Source organism: Equus quagga, chromosome 16 (genome assembly GCF_021613505.1).
Source record: "Equus quagga isolate Etosha38 chromosome 16, UCLA_HA_Equagga_1.0, whole genome shotgun sequence".
NCBI lineage: Eukaryota > Metazoa > Chordata > Mammalia > Perissodactyla > Equidae > Equus > Equus quagga.
The window spans coordinates 45,491,399-45,508,968 of NC_060282.1; the positions used below are offsets into that span (position 1 = coordinate 45,491,399).

The following is a 17,570-nucleotide window of genomic DNA, read 5'->3' on the forward strand; positions in this document are numbered from 1 at the left end:
CATTCCATTCATTCCTTCTACCAACACATATTAAACATAAGTTAGTGGGCCAGGAACAGAATAACTATTACTCCATAGCCAATGCCTTTGAAAGCAGATAAATTAATAATTACAGTAAAATATTGTCATGGTAATGTTAGAAGAAAGAACAGGATGTTAACAGAACATAGGTGGTGATCTAATCTAAATTGAGCGGATTGTAACAGAGAATCTAACTCCACTTTTTGATATGTGACTACTGCTGACGGCTTTTAAGCTTCATATCTTGCTGTTTCCCTTCTGTCCCACATCTGGGCAAGCTGATAAGAAAGCTTGTGAGCTTTCTCCTTTGTTGTGGGAAGTTCAAATCACTTCAGGAACCTTTTCCCCAGCCACTCCCCCTAACCACTGTGAAAATCTCAAGCTAGTCTCCTTCCCTCGATCTTTCAAATCATTTTGACCAGCTTAGGGGGCCTCCCCTGCTCTCGCCAGAAAGCTAATTATGTAAGTAATAAACCTTTTCAAACTCTTTGGGTGCCTATTGTGGTATCATCAATGCTGAACAAATTTTGGGTAAGGGTATCCATCTCATCTTTAAAGAGTGACCACAGCACAGGTGATCATAAAGGGTAGCTTGGATGATATTTGAATGGCATCTTAAACTGTGAGTACTTAGTGTGTAGGATTATAATTCTCTTTTTACCTATCTGTGTCCTGCCCAGAAGTATCTAAAATCCTTGAGGGCAAGAAATTACTCATTCTTGTATCCACATCAGCCAGCATGGTACCTGGAATATAACAGATGTTCAAACACTTCTTGAACACACGAATGGTTTTCAGAAGTCAAGAGAGTATGATTTTAAGAAAGAGAGAGTGGTTGAGAGTATGAAAAGCAAAGAGGATCAATAAGAACAGGATTGAAAAGTAGCCATTAAGTTTGGGAATTTGGAAGTGAATGATCATTTTTTCCAGAATCCTTTAAAAGAGTGATGGGGGCAAAGGCCAGAGATGAGCAAGTGGAAACAGTGAATGTTGACTACCATTTCAACATATTGGAGTGGAAATTATTCAGGAGAGACTGAAGAGAAGCAGAAAGAAGAGGCAGAAAAGGAGGCATGGCCAGATGAAGAATTTTTTTGAGGGAGGGAATAAGGTAACAAAGATTTTTTACAGACTATGATTACATCAAGTCAAGTAAAAGAGATTGAGGACACTGTAGAGAGGAATTAAATTTATAGAGCAGTGCCTGGAAAAGCAAGACAGAAGTTTTGATTTTAAAAAATGAAACTAAGAAAGAAAGGGGGAGAGGAGGAAAAACTCCACGTGGCAGAGTCAATCTTGGTTAGAAGAAAGGACAACTCAACCAATGATGCTCAAACATTAGAAGTACATATGGATTTGGATGTGTATATCTCTAGATGGCCAGGATCAGTAGGAAATTGAGGGGGAAATGCATAATGGTTTCCTGAAGATGGAGGCAAGGTTATCTGTGGAAGACCCTTAGGAATGGGATTTAGAATAGGGATTAGGGATGTGGTGATGTTTTGGAATACTGGAAAATAGGAATGTCACAATTACAGAGCACAGAGAAATGAAAGCACTGACAGATGGCACTAAAGGCCCACCTCAGGCTATAGATTAGGAATTTTCAGGAACACCAATCTGCAGAAATATGATCATCTTCCAGCGACCTCATTTGGATACCAAACAATCCAGCAGTCTGTATATAACACAAGAGTTATGATCCAGGATCTCAAGACCACACATATCAGATACTCCTCCATTTTTACTCAGACTGCAATTTTTTTTCCTAACAATTATTACGTCCTGTTTTACTTTACCCTCTGTCTCCCTTACATTGGCATAAATCTGAATGGTTTGCCCCGGGCAAGTGAGGCATGGGACGATGCCCAGTGAGGTCCCCCTCACAGCTCCTCTGGGACTTGGGTTACAGAACATTGTTGCATAGCATTCACTTTAGAACAATTTCTGATTTCTTTCTTGGATTGTGAGATGGAGTCCAAATACACATTTTATTAATTTTTGGATCTTCTGAACATTTAATGCAATTAAATCCATTCCCCATAGAAAGAAAATCACTTAAAAAAGGGATAAGGAATATACTACAGTAAGCATATTCCAGAAAAATGAAATCTGAAGACATACATTCACACATCTGGCAGTGATTCATCCTTGAATATTATTTTCTCTCTAGTTATGATGGTTTACATCGGCCTTAGTCCCCAAAGTGAAAATAGCTGAGTAATATTACTGGCACCATCTCTTTAGCTCAGCTCCATATGTGCAGATAAAAGGTTCAACTATAATTCACTCTGGTAGCATTACACAAGGAATTTCAATGAAGGCGTTGAAAGAAAATAATTACCCATGGAGCCTTAGGCTGGAAGGCAAATCTATCTCACTCTTTTATTATGTGTTTCTAATGGATATGTGTGAGGAGCAACCTGGAGGATGGGACCATTTTCTTCTATGACTGCATCAGTATCTGTCAGAAACAGTACAAATTTGTGAAACAAGGAAGAGACTGAAATTTTCCATTATGAAGGATATTAAATACAAGATTCTAGTCTTAGGAAATTCACCCAGGAATATATGAATAGGGGATAGTATATTTCAGGTACTTTCTGACTCTGGGAAACTCATATTGATCAAAAGCTATAGTGAACTTCACATGGTCCCTTGCCATGTGACATAACTATACACCCAGTGCTGGTTGCTCAAGTATAGTGCTATAGATCCACTATATATCCACAATACATTGTGACTGAAACACAAGCCCAAACAGAGCAAGTAATAATCACATATGTCCCTAAGAATTAGAGTACAGGGCTTCTTTCAAATATCAGACTAAAGAAAGACTTTGTGACTGTGTACTTTAGGGTACAAAACTATAGTGGACTATTGTTTAAAAGTCCTTATTGCCAAGCCCACCCCAAAGAAATTCTGATTCACTAGGTCTTGCATGGGGTACTTGAATCTGCATAGTTAGCAAATTCCTATGGTGATTTTGGTGCAGATATTATAAAGATCAAATTTCAACTAAGATTTAGGAGGAATTTGGTACTATCATTTGGTTGATTTTAATTGATTAAACCTCTACTCTGTTAAGTGAGACCCTTACTACTTCAATATTTTCATTGGCAGTATGGAAAGGGGCAATCAGAAAAAAATGGTGTACACAAGACAAGAACTGTATGTCAATCTCGTTTTTGGCAGTCACACCGCGATTCTCAAATTTTAATTCCAGAGCCAAAGCAAAAGGCATGAGTCCAAGCCCAAGGAAAACTGCTGTGGGAAGAATTGTGTTTGGCTTCATGCACCTCAGTTCTACAATGCCTGTATCTTCGGGGTGGGGAGAGAGGAGGGTCCTGGTCATCCAAGAATGCCTGAGGACCAGCCTGCCTCCCAACATCACCCCTGGGCCCCCCTCATTACCCCAGACTGCCTCAAATACCACACTACCACTCCCACCCCGACCTTCAGCAGCACCCTGTGCTCCAAAGAACATTTCTAACCAGACTTGGTCATCAAAATTTCTTCTGTGCTTTGTTTTCTTGGGTCCTTGATGACAACGTTTTATAAGCTGATCAGATGAACTAGTTCTTCCTAAGGCTAACGCAATGCACGGCAATGGCTTACATATGTTTTTCTTTTCTTATATTTACTCCAGCCTAAATGAGGAGAACCTCAGACTCCTTGAAAGACTGGTGAAGTAGACTTTTGGACTCGGGACATCTAGAAACTCTTGAAATTATACCACCATAAGGTTAATCATGCCAACTAACTTCCTCATGTATTTACTACCCTCTGTAAACCTGCCCTTATCCTTAGTCTTTCTTTCTCCCCCAAATGCATCCAGTGCCCAGGCATTATATTCACTGCCCTCCCTCCCCTGAACTCTCTCAGGCTTCATTAGCCTAAGGAAAGGCACATTTATGTAAACAATAGGTCCCTTACTACAAATTTTAGAAAATAGGGAGCATGGAAACTTGGGAACCCTGTAAGGCATAAACCAAAGTGTAAGGAAGTGTAAAAACAAGGGTGTTAAATATGGAAGTTCATTTAGAACACATATTACAGTGTAAAGATGCTCTGCCTTTCCTTACTTTTCTAGCCTAACAAGGCCAGAAATTGCTTCAAAACCGAGAAGGAAAATAAAAATGGTAGCTTTAGAAGCAAAAGAAATAGAGAATTCTCATTTAATTTTTACCCATTTTATTATTGAAGCATTTTTTTAAATGTAAGAATTATTCTTGTTAATGTAGATTCTTAATGGACTTATTAATTAGCCAGTTTCTAAATGTGACCATAAAAACTAGAGGCTCCAAATAGGAAAAAATACTAAAAAGCTTCCTACACTTACTAGAGAGCGTGGTCTTTATGATTTAGGACAAAAAGGAGTTAAGTTTGACCAAAATGACCTTCCTGTTGCTGAATCAACAGTAAATGAGTGAGGATTTCGACATAACGAATACTCTGAAAGAGATCATTTCAGAGCGTTTAGCTAATTTGTATATCGTAGTACTCTTCCCTCCTTAAAAAACAAAAACAAAAACATAACAAAAACCAAAGTGGAAAGTTCTCCCTGCAGTCAACCCCAGGACTCGGTTCTGCACCTATCTCCCTGACAATTGATAGAATTAAGTATGTCTCTATTGTTGATTTCCTTAAGACAACATGATAGCTAAAATAAAACTAACCAATTCTATTTTCTTTAATCAGATGACTAATCATTAGGAACTATCATCAGAATATAATATGTCTAAGTTTCTGAATAGCCATTGGCATATTGCAAACACATGCCTGACCACTTCACTCTGTTTCATGGCCAGAATCTCATCTGGGTAGCCAGTTACGGCTAGTAATGTCTACGCTAACCCACTGTCTCTAGCATCAGAATGCTTTAACCAGGCAGTTCATGATGGCATCATGTTCTGGATGCCAAAAAAAATCACATTATGCTAAACATAAATGAAATTCTAGTAAGCCTGTTTTTTAGACATGAAAAGCAAATTTTTTAAGTGCATAGAAAATTTATAACTTCCTGCTATGGACTAAATTTTGTCCCCCCAAAATTCTTATGTTGAAGCCATAACCCACAACGTGACTGTATTTGGGGATAGAGCATATAGGGAGGTAGTTAAGGTTAAATAAGGTCTTAAGGGTGAGGTCTCAAGCTGATAGGATTAGTGTACTTATAGAAGAGACACCAGAGAGCATGCTCTCTCTATGAGGCGACAACACAGCAAGAAGTTAGCCATCTACAAGCCTGGAAGAGAGCCCTCACCAGAAACTGCGTCAGCTGGCACCTTGATCTTTGACTTCTCAGCCCACGCAAGTTTGAGAAAGAAATGTCTATTGTGTAAGCCCCTAGTGTGTGGTATTTTGTTACAGTAGCATGAGCTGACTACGACATTCCCATCAGTCACTCTTCTGGCCACCCTGTCCAGGGACGTCATCTTCACTTTCTGCCATATTTCCTAACCTCTTTCCTTGATTTATTCTTTTATTTCTTTATTCTTATTCTTAGAACATATTATCATTTAACTCATAATAAATTTATTTGAAATTTATCCCATTTATTTTCTGTTTTCCCTTGTTAGAATGTCAGCTCCATGAGGGCAGAGATTGTTTTTCTGTTTGATTCACTGCTGTATTTCCAACACCTAAAAGAGCATCTTATCTTCTTGTCCTTGGAGGAGTAACCTTTAAAATGCTGAAGAATACTGCACTCAGCCTAGAAACTCAGGAAAAACAAACAACAGCATACAAATGAAGAACCCAAACAAAGAAGAAATTAAAATTAATTTCATTAACACATTAACACATTAATTAAAATTAGAACAAAAAGGAGATAAACCTTGTGAAAAAAGATTGTGTAAATGTAGTCTTGCAGCAAAACGTGCCCTTATCAGCTTTCCATAAACTAAGGCAGAATACCTCACAATCCTAGGTCTAAATTTTGTAAGAACAAATTGCCAAGAATAATGGATACTTCCATGAATTTTAAACACATAATACTCTGTGGGCAGTCTAAGAAAGCAATATGTATTATTTGCTTTGCAGGAGAGTAAATAGTTTGAAACAATAGACACAAATCCATTTAAGCATAATAGTTATATTTCAATTTATTTCTATGTAAATTGGTTTTTACATGCTGAGTTAGTATAAAGAATTATTAAAAAGATAATTAAATGCATTGAAAAATATAAAAAAATAAGAACAGCATATTAGACTACATGATTTTTAACTAAAAATCTTTGGATTGTGAAAGCACCACTTAACTCCCTATTACAATCTGGAAAGAAAGTCATTGCCAAAAAGCGTATTCTCTATTAGGTCATCATCCCACAAAAAACAGAATGTGAATTTCTAAGGCATATGTATGTTCAACAACATACTTATATTTTGGTAATCACTAAATGTCAAACATTATCCATAAGGGGTATTAACACATTAATATTTTCATTAAAAAAGAAAGATCTCTTTCCTCATTACATTACACATTTGTAGAATAGAGATCTGTCAAATAAATTACTGCAAAGTAGCTCAAGTTATACCTTATAACACTTGAATCACATAATCAGGGGCAAATAACCTTTAAAATGAAAGACAAATGGTAAAATTTAAGGGCATTTAATTTGCATAAATGTAATGTTAACAGTCTTTTCCTGGTTATATATTTTATGTTAATTTATATATGTTACTCTATCAGGTCCTTAACTCTCTTATAGGTCAATTTTAATTTTTTCCAATTTTATTTTGCCATAAGTAATACGGAAGTAGTTTATCACATATAAAAAGAAAACGATCTCACAAAAATAATTCAGCATGACTAAAAACATTCTAGCATCAGGATCGTATAGTTCTTGTGTTGTTAATGCCTACTTTGAAATAAACACTTATATTTTAGAATCTGGTGTGTCTAAAACTCATATTAAACTATTGGGCCCTCAGAACTCAATTCCCCTAGGGAGTTCCTCCAGGTCAACAGTCATTATGACCTTGATATGCAGGATAAGCTTTAAAATAAAAGGTTATATATGGTGCATGTTTTGGTCTTCCTTTACTTTGAAAATAATATTAACATTTGACACCAAAGTTATTGGCTTTTAAGTTTTATCCATTAAACTTTTACTATAAACACTGAAATGCACCAAATACATCTGCTCAGACAATACTGTGTCAGCTTTAACAATAAAATAGAACAAACCATCCATAGATTAACTACACTGATTTTAATGCTGTCCATGGTCCATAATCTCTAACAAATTAGAAAATGCCTGCAGTACATGAATTTAATTGTAGGTCAACATTGCATGGAAAAATATCAATTTATACACAGGAAAATAAATTTTCTTTTTTTAACTTTGCTGAACTCATGTTTAAGTGTCAATGACCAATGGGTTAGAGATGATGAATGTTACCACTATCCACCTTGGGAATAATTTAATTGGATAAAGCAGAGTGAAATTACTTTCTCTGAGGAAATTTTACTTTCAATGATTACCTCCACCTTTTCTGGGAACAGTATTTGATGGCAATGAAAGTTGGCCTCACCATTTCAATCTCAATTAGTGATGAATGGATTGAGGCTTCCTGTGGGACAAAGACTATTCTTTGTAGTTCATGTCAAATGAAATTGAAACGGCGGAATAAGTTACGAGAATTCGAAACATTTATTATTCTGCTTTCATTTTATTACATTGTCCTACCTAGGACTTAATGTTTAAATTAAGAGCCATATGAATGTTTACCATACATTTGCTAGGGACTGTTACATTGCTGGTAGGCATTAGAATTTAATCTTACAGATGTTCATGGAAACTCCTAAATTATCAGTCTTTTAATATTTTTTCAACCTACTTCTCAAATTCACTTTAAAGTACTCGGCTTTTTGTTATACTGATAATTTCTACAACAGCTAAAACGTCTTAAAACTTAAGCATAATTATATATCTACACCTATCTTTGAAACTGAGATTTCTTCATAAGTAAATCAAATTGCTAGATAAAAATATGAAACTGTGTAATTGTACGTGATTGAAAAAATATGAACAAGCATGAAAACAATAGCTTATATAGGTCAGCCTGACCTGTGGTGTTTATTTGTCAATTACTGTGGTGGTTTGGTGGGTTTACAGATAATCACATATCCAAGTTCTCTTCTAACAAAAGAAAAAGAAAAACATACTATGGAGATCCAGCTATCTATCTAATACGGATAGAGATAAATGTAGTATTATATTGACTGTCTCTCTGAAATACAAAAGTCCCAAACTATTATATTTAATCCTATATTGAATAGCACAAGGCTATTCTACTGGTGGTATTTTCTTATTTAAAAATCATACTTGTATGGGGCCAGCCCAGTGGCATAGTGGTTAAGATTGCATGCTCTGCTTCAGTGGCCTGGGGCTCACCAGTTCAGATCCCAGGTGCGTACCTACACATCACTCATCAAGCCATGTTGTGGAGGTGTCCCACATACAAAATAGAGGAAGATAGGCATGGATGTAGCTCAGGGACAATCTTCCTCAAGGAAAAAGGGAAGGATCAACACCAGATGTTAGCTCAGGGCCGATTTTCCTTACCATAACAAACTAAAAATCTTATTTGTGAAAAAATAGAAAATGTGCAACATCTACATTCTCTGGCTCCAGCAAACCTTAAGCTGAAAACAGAGACTTTTACATGGAATGTGGAAATTAGGGCTATCAGGTCTTACGATCCTAAGCATTTCCAATATTCACAGCAAAACAGACTAATGTCAAGAACTTGGCTTCATTGGGATACCAGTTATCGTGAAAACATTCTTGAAGATTTTCATGCATGGAAAGGTGTGCAGAACAATGGTTTCTAGTTTGTCATTTGTTTTTGTTTGACTTCTGTGAATCTCATATCATATTGTATAAAGAAACACAACTTTATTGATGTTTAACGCCTTTCTTTGGTAGGAGAAAATGCCACATTTGCTAAGTTGTTTTTACGTATAATTACAGATGATCTTGGATTTTTACAAATGGCTTGCAAATGTTCCAAATCTCTTATGACAAAGGGTTTCTCAGTTTTATAAATTAACTTACAACAAAACAGAAATAAAACAACACAAAATACTATGGTAAAAGGAAATAAATTCATCTTTACCTTTCACTACACTAAAACTAAATGTGCACTGATTTTTATAAAATAACTATATAATAATCTGCTAAGTGAATCTGCTTACTAACAAAAATTAGAAAAAATTGTTGGCAAATCTTGACCAGCAGATATGTGGTTACGAAGTCACATCATACTTGTGGTGGAGGTCATCTGTAGAATCTAAACAGCAAATAAGGGTGTGCAAAATGCTAGTGTGTGGCCTCTTCACGGCAGTTGCTTAAGATAAGAGCTGTGCTGCCACAAAAGCATCTCAGACTTCACTGTGGTCACTGAGTTTGCTCAAATTCTGAAATAGAAGAGAAAGAAATAAGCACATCCTACTGGCTCCACTCTTAAGCCAGTACCATAGTCAAAGAAGAGTAGTAACTGAAGGGCTAGCAGATCCTGGAAGAAGCATTTATTTTATAAGCAGGAGGTTTGCACTTAATAGGTGATCACGAAATCACCTAAGAAGCAATATTTTTGGAAAATCCAAATTATTAAACAGTGTTCATTAACTGGTCCAAAAAAGGAATGAAAACATTCCTTTACTTGTGGGGGAGGGGTCGGGGGGGGGGGGGGGGACATTTTAACAGATTTTAGATGCCACTAGGGTAATAGGCAATGAGAAATGCAAAGCCCCAATTCTACATTCCAATTTTTCTTATAACTCCTGCATGCCCATTTGTTCAACTCACCTTATTTGAATGGATGTTACTTATTGCAGCAGACACAGATTCAAAAAAAATTGGTTTCTCTGAGTCTAGGTTTCCATGGTACTTCATTGCTTTTATCAAGGAAGCTACAAGAAAGCACAAGCGATATAGGGACACATGGGGCAGCAGAAGGATCACATTTAAGGTTAGCCAAAAGCACTCCCGTCCTTACCTGTGCAATGGGCCAAAGATACATCCACACTCTGGTTCTGACAGTCCATGTAAACCTGGAAGAATTAAAATAGCATACCCACAATTAATTGAGGATAGCTGGCAGGAAGGAATGAGGTAGGCTTCAGAATGAAGGAGAATTTCTAGTTAAAAAAAAGCCAATGTTTATGATTGGGCAGACCACCAGAGGGAGGCATTGTTACACAATTGGGTACACTCTGGCAGGCTTCTCAAAGAGACTCAGCACACCAAGATGGATGCAGCAGGGGGTTTGCCTTCTGTGTAACTAAGTTTGGCTGCTTACATTTTCTACTTCATTTAATAAAAATAAAAACGTCTCCTTTTCTTCCCTACAAGAATAATAGAAAATTGTTGTCAAACTTATGGTATTGGAAGTCAAAGACTTATTTCTCAAAATGATGAAAACTGCTGACCTACTGCTTACTTTAATATTTTACAACAATTTGTGCATCTTCATGTGCATCTTCTCTAAATCCCATCCATGGATGGTAAGTTGAGAAGCTCACTATAATCAAAGCAAAGTTTGATTGCCCAACTTCCATTTCTAAAGGCCCATCAAGATGAGAGGTGCTAACTAATTTGCTTGGCACACTTTAGGTTCGTGCCTCATTTAAGTCCTAGGAAAGCTCAAGGAAGAACAGCTTACTGAAGGGCTTGATCTTGAATTCACCCAGATCAAAATCAGCCCGTGAAACTCAGTGAAAGTAAATCGAAAAGTTTTAGTTACAGTAGGATGGATTTGGTTATATAATAGTGATGTATCTTACATATATAATGTAGAAAGCAGCATTTATAACACATTCGAAGAGTGTGCATGATACATCCAAAGATCTCCCTTATATTCTTCCAGCAGCAAACAGTTCTCTCCATGTTAGAAGAATTGTGGAATAACAGGCCATGTATCACTCTGAGCATAAATAAACAAGCAACTCAACAAACAAATAATAACACATGGACTGAGACTATGCCATTGAACAAATGGCTCCTTTCCTTGTAATTTAGAATGATTAATTCAGGGTGACCCGTCAGTGTTTGACTTTTTCTTAAGCTCAGTGAAGCACAAACACATTGCTACAGGTAGTTTCTTGGTGCTGATAAACCTAATCTCCAGTTCACTGACCTCTCCAGTGTCCTAAGTAGAGGAATAAACAGAAGTCACTCCATTTCTTTCAAACTATAACTCTAGGAGAATGTTCCTTACACTAAAGTGACTAAGAAAATCATCCAGAGAGGGTTATGAGAAAGCAGGAAGACACACAAGGCTGAAGAGACTCTGCGGCTCTTCACTTTGGACCCTCTTTCAGGGTGGCTGGAACTAAGAAATAGTACCAGTTGCAATGACATTCTTTGCATTTTAAGAAATGACTTTTGCAAAGTGAGAACACATAATAGAAGCTAACATTATTGAGTACTCACTAACTTCTGGACACTTTGTGCTTTATATGCAACATGTCATTTTAAGCTTCATAACAACTTGATGAAGTGGATATTTCTACTTCCAGTTTACAGAAAAAGCAAACAAATACTTAAGCCTAGATCATAGAACTAGTTTGATGGCTAATATTTGGACCCAGGGTTTACCTATCTTTAAAGCCTACATCCTTAACATACATCATAATTTACTGTAACTGTGATGAAATAAACCAAATAGCAATAAGGATGTTTAAAAGGAAAACTGACGCAAAATTGCTAGTTTTGTATATACAAATGGAAAATACCAAGCCAAGGGCAAATGTCATTTTCTGCCAACTTAAAAATAAAATGCATCTGTTGATTTACTTCATCATTATATTGTGTAGTATTTTAAAACCATTAAGATGAATGAAAAAAAGCTCTTTCTCAACATGCCCAGTACCTGGATTATTTGGATTCCTCTGAATTTTCAACCTTAGATCCTAAACTCAGTAGGAAATTGTAACTGTTTTCTCCTCTTTGCTAACTCTGAGTCCTCATCTGCAATATCTAGAGACAGAGGCTAATAAATATTAGAGCATATTCATAAACAAATTTAAAATACTATTAAACAAAAAATATACATACTGCCTTTTCCCAGTAAAAGGACAATCCTAGTCTAGTGTTTCTCAAAATATGATCCTTGGACCACATGCTTCAGAATCTCCTATGGTTGCTTCAGAGGAAGATTCCTGGGCCAGAACCAGGACCTGGCAGACTGCATTTTAAATGAGCACTCCAGATGATCCTTATGCCCCACGTTTAAGAGCACTCCTGCAGACCTTGGCAACACAGAGTAAACAGAAATGCCAAACATAAGCCCTCCAATGAACAGGAACTATCTGTTAACAGTCTAGATTTAGATGCAAAAAAAGAGTATTCAGGTTGAACCCTGTGCCAAATTGTGCAGATTTTATAGTGAACAACAAGAAAATAAAAGGGTCTTACATGGGGAAAAGGAGGACTTACCAAAAGTAGCCACTAGATTTAAGGCCTAGGATATTTAAGATTCATTTGTTTTGCATAATTTGTTTTCTGAATATCTGCTAATTCTGAAACAAAATCACCTCCTCATTTTTACAACATGAATAAATTGAGAGCCCGCCTGGTCAGATGATTTCCCAACACCTCACAGCTAGTGTCGCTGAGTCTCTTCTCTCAGGCAGTAGTCACACACTGAGCAGCGTCCCCTCCACACATTCTACCCTTATCTCCATAGGAAAGTCATGCTAAGGCTGACCTTTGTACTCCCTTGACCTTGAAAGGTTGGACATTTCAAATTTAAAGTGTAAATGAATAGAGACACAGTTACGCAACACCACAAGAAAACAATCAAAATCCACAATGTGAGACCATTTAAGACTACTGGTCTTAACTTTTTAAAAGTCAAAGTCTGATTTTGACTTCTGGCCACGATGAGTAACTAATATAAAACTATCCCATCCTCCATAAATAAGTAGGAACTTACAACCAGATAAAAACATACAAACAACTGTTTTCAGACAATGGTAACAGGCAGCACAGGACTGAGTTCCCTGAGAGAAAGAGAACAAATGAGGTGAGCTCTCCAACCATCTCAGCTTTCTGCTGCAAAGCAGTTTCTGGGCAGTGGCATGATGAGGGAGGGCCCAAGCAAAGTGCAGCAGCTTCACTGAGCTGAGCAGACAGAACTTTACTTCAGGAAGGATTGGGTGGGTGAAATTGTGCAAGAGAGTAATAGGAAGGAGGGAAACATGCAGAGAAAGAGTTCCAGAAATTTTCCTAGGTTTTGATTAAGTCTTTGGCTGAAGACAAAGCCACATAGAGGGAGACTGTCTGAGGCCAGGGCAAGAGAATACCTGGGAGCAAACACCCAAAGGCAAGGTAACCTGAGAGCCACACCCAGCAGCTGCTGGAGGACTGGGGAGAATTAAAGAACAGGCATTGTCCAGGCCTCAAGACCCTCCCTCCATATTTAGGGTATTGAGGGAGAGAGCACACGGAAATAAGAAAGGGAGTACATTCCTTGTTGACTCAGTATTTACTCAAAAAAGAAAGAAAAAATTTCCAGAAGTGTCTGAATTTTCCTCGAATAGGCAAAATTAGGGGTTCTTCTGTCTATGGAAATGGAGGCTTGTGAGCTATGTCAGTCTTAAAACAGAGTTTTATTTCTTACACCTCAAGATCTAGACTCCAGGAAGATCATGGGGTGGAGAAATAAGCACTATCATTCCAGAGAATGGGGAAAAGCTCCTGCTCCTGGCACTATTTTAGACAGGGATGGTATCAAGTCAAACTGTACCCAGCCAGGATGTGAAAAAGAACATCCTGCCATCACCAAGGCCACTTGCTCATGCAGGAGACTCTTCTCCTTTCTAGAAGTCTGTAAGCTGACTGCCCATCATGTGCTATGCCTACCACATCTCGAGTCTATATTCTGTTCTCTCTCCAACCCTATGTGAATACCCACACTCCTGGCCTCCATACATCTACACACACACAGAAGCTTGATGAGGGCTCCTGAAAAGAAATCTACAGTGATGGGAGGCATAAAGTTCTGTGTCCTTTGGTGAGAATGAGTGAGACGGGTCTTGAAACAAGCAGGGTCAAGACCCTGGAGCTGAGAGAGTAGGTGGTGAAAAAACCCTGTTACTGAAGAGAAGGGAAAGAATCAATCCAGACACAAGCTGTGTTAAATACCTCAACAAGCATGGAGACTCCAGAATAGTCAAAAAAGGTCAACCCACTGCAATCCAGGATTAAAGAACACTTCTCATTCTGGCAGGGCTGTGAAGCTTCTTCTGTAGAAGGAACATAGATTTGAGTTAGGGAGAATTCTTAGAGATTTCTGCTGCTGATTTTGTTGAATGGTGGGAAGATAACAGTGGCCTTGTGTTTAGCAAGACTAATTTCAGACACTTTTTAATTTTTATACTTTTCAGTTAATTGCTAATTATTTCTGAACTCTTTGATTTTTGATTATTCAAATGTTATTTCAGATAATTATTCATAATTCAAAGAGGAAGATGGGATATGTTAATTAACAGTATCATTTCACAGACAGATGAACTGAAGCAAGTTCAGATGATTTTGAAGGGATACCTGGCAAGTTAGTGCCAAACACAGACTAGAATCAAGGCATCTAGACATTCTGAATGGTATTCTTCCCATGATGCCAGTTTCCTTCATGGGTGTGCCCTGTTGTATGGTGCCTGAAGCTTATACAGTTTTGGAGTCACACTTTAAGGAAAAGATTCACTGCTGGAGCTTGTCCCTTGGCCTTGGAAGGGATCTATGTGAGGGACCCTAAAAATCAAGCTTCATTTAATTCATGGTAAATCTGCCTCTGAATGCATTTGATGGGAAAAATTTTTATTTTTTTTCTACTTAGGAGTTCATGACTTCTTTTTCACTGAAGTCCCCAGGGCTACACTTTCCTTGTGTGAAATGACACATTTCTAAACAGTGACAGGCCATATCCAATGTCACTCTAAGGAGTGATGTGGCCCTCAGAACAGACCATGTAGGCTAAGATTCCCCCACCATCACTAGGCAAAGTATAGAAAATAAACCCCAATTCATTAATTATTATGAAATTCTCTGAAAAAATAAATTCTTCATCGGAATAGATTTGCCATTAAAATGCCCGTGGTTTTGCCATAGAATGACTACAGAAAAGTGGGAATATGGTTGTTTCTCAATTAGCATTGAAGGGAAGTCGGGGGAAATTATGTCATTTTTAAAAACTGCTGCTTAGAGGTAAAACCAGGCAGAAAATAGAGAATATACACTGAACATTTATATATAGCAGTAACTGTTGGGAAAAGGAGAAAATGCTACAAAGTAATCTTCAGTGTATTTGAAAAGTGGTATTCAGGTATAGGATCTGTTTCCAAGTTTCACTTTTACATCTATATTCATATTTACTAATTGAATTAATAAATATAGAGCATGTATTTTGTTCAAGAAATTTTTGAAATGTAGTGAATGATACAAATGTAAGATCCTATTCCTTTCTTCTAGGAGCTTATCCTTGAGTGCCACGGATAGGATTGGTACATAAATAATAGATGTTAAAAATGAAAAAGGATGGGAATTTAAATACACAAAGGAGAAGTCTCTTTGGAGTGATCAGGGAAGGCTTCATGCAAAAGTCTTGAAGGATATACATAATTCCAAAAAGTAGAAATGATATGGAGATGCAGGCATTCCAATCATAAGGATGGCTTTAATTGAACACTAATGATAGTTTGAGACCTCAAACTTCTTCTGCTTCCATTCAAGCAACATTTATTGAGGGTCTACTGCATGCCAGGCACTCCAGTAGTGCCTTCTATTTCCCTGTTTCTCCCATAGGAAGGAGGGCTAAGCAGTAAGAACAGATTTAGACTATGTTTTCATTGGCCTAAAATGGTAAATTAGAACCTCATACAAAATGGAAAGTCACCACAATGTGGCTCATCCACTCACCACTCAGTAGTATTCATTATCATTCACTATTTGCCTAATTAAACATAGGACCTATCTTTACTACGCAAGGGCTGTTATATATACCCTCGGATATAATGTGCCCCTGCTCATTATCAGAGATGGGAGAGGATTAAGATCACAGGAAAAAGAAAAAATTCATATTCCAAGCAAAGATAAACAGTGGAATGTTGAAGTGGTATTTATTCCATCTCCTAGTCTCATAAATACACACACACACACACACACACAGGTTGGCGCTACATTAATTAGTTTATAGATACTTTTGGTCCACTTTGTTTAGAGTTACAGCGACAGAATTACTAGATCAATATTAAAAGAGTTGCTAAGACGTTTGGCTCACTATTTAATCTGTGACATATATTTCCTTACATGTTTTTTATAATTCATAAGTACATTTTTATCCAATTTGGAAACGTGTTATTGAATTTTCAGAGTATAAAAATCTCTAACAATTAAATATCAGATAAGCTTTCTCAGAAAAATTCAATAATTCATATGATATAAAATATATATACAATTGATTAGGCATTTTCTTACAAAATTAAATGTAAAAAGTTTTAGTAAGATTAATCATGCTTGCAGTGTACCATGGAGTTCAATATTTGAAGGGTTCCTATGCAGAATCTTGTGAACATATCTGTTTCAGAAAACAAAATTTATTTGATTCTTTAAAGGCAGTAGTGGGTCAGAGCCAGCTCTAGCAGTTCTTTTGACATCTTGGAATCAGTCATAGAAAAATTTACATAATGGAAGTTGGGAAATGCTATAAATCAGTGCTTCTCCACCACCCCACGCCTTATTCTCTACTCCAAGAGTTGTTTGTTAAACATTTCCTAGCATATCACTGCTTAAATGTGAGTACTCTTGTTAAATATAAAGAAAATAATCAATCGGTAATTTAAAAAAAATCTAATGCCTTTGATTAAATAAATGACTTTATACACTGACATCCTTATCAATAGATCTTAAAATCACAGAGATGACACAATTAGATATCAAAATTAGTAAAGTCTTTTTTTCCATATCTTTTAAGAGAGCTGTTCTTACAAAATACGAGTCTTTTACAATATAATACATATTTCAAAATAAGCTACAATCTAAAATTCTTTGTCCAAAAATTTATGTAGAAAAATTTAATACTAATATTCAATCCCCCCAAAATTAAAAGTTAATGAAATTATGTATTTTTCTGAGATCTGTAAGCCTATTCTTTATATACTAGAAGACATGATTGTCACTGGTAATATCTACAAGAGAGGCTTGGTAAAAAGAAACTGTAATCTGACAAAAATCAGCAATGGTTTTATTTAGAAAATGTCAATGCACTGCTTTTCTTGAAAGAAGCTACATAAGTTATTATCTATAACTAAACTACACAGCATGAGTTCTATCACCCCCATTCCTTAGCCAGACAGACATAGCTAATCAATCATGGGAATTTTTTCCACTGAGGCCAATGAAGACCTTAAAATTTTTATCAACTCAGTGCTTCAGGGAGCCACTACTAGTTCGTAAGAAACTTATTTGTCAATCTGAACTTAATATTACAGGGAAAAAACAATCTATGTATATGTCATTTAGAGACATTGATCACTGGAT

The 17,570-nt window shown here is 36.7% G+C and overlaps 1 protein-coding gene across 9 annotated transcripts in view; it reads right to left on the reverse strand.

The window, feature by feature from the left end:
* Positions 1 to 8,521: 8,521 nt before the first annotated feature.
* SLC26A7 (solute carrier family 26 member 7) overlaps positions 8,522 to 17,570 on the reverse strand; it is a 125,749-nt gene continuing 116,700 nt past the window's right edge. For all 9 annotated transcript variants that reach the window (XM_046642692.1, XM_046642691.1, XM_046642694.1 and 6 more), the window contains 4 exons: positions 14,181 to 14,281; positions 10,030 to 10,084; positions 9,840 to 9,943; positions 8,522 to 9,448 (listed from right to left, as the gene is read on the reverse strand). In XM_046642692.1, coding sequence (XP_046498648.1) covers positions 9,413 to 9,448; positions 9,840 to 9,943; positions 10,030 to 10,084; positions 14,181 to 14,281 — 296 coding nt within the window. In that variant the 3' untranslated portion in view covers positions 8,522 to 9,412. The remainder of the gene's footprint in view (positions 9,449 to 9,839; positions 9,944 to 10,029; positions 10,085 to 14,180; positions 14,282 to 17,570) is intronic.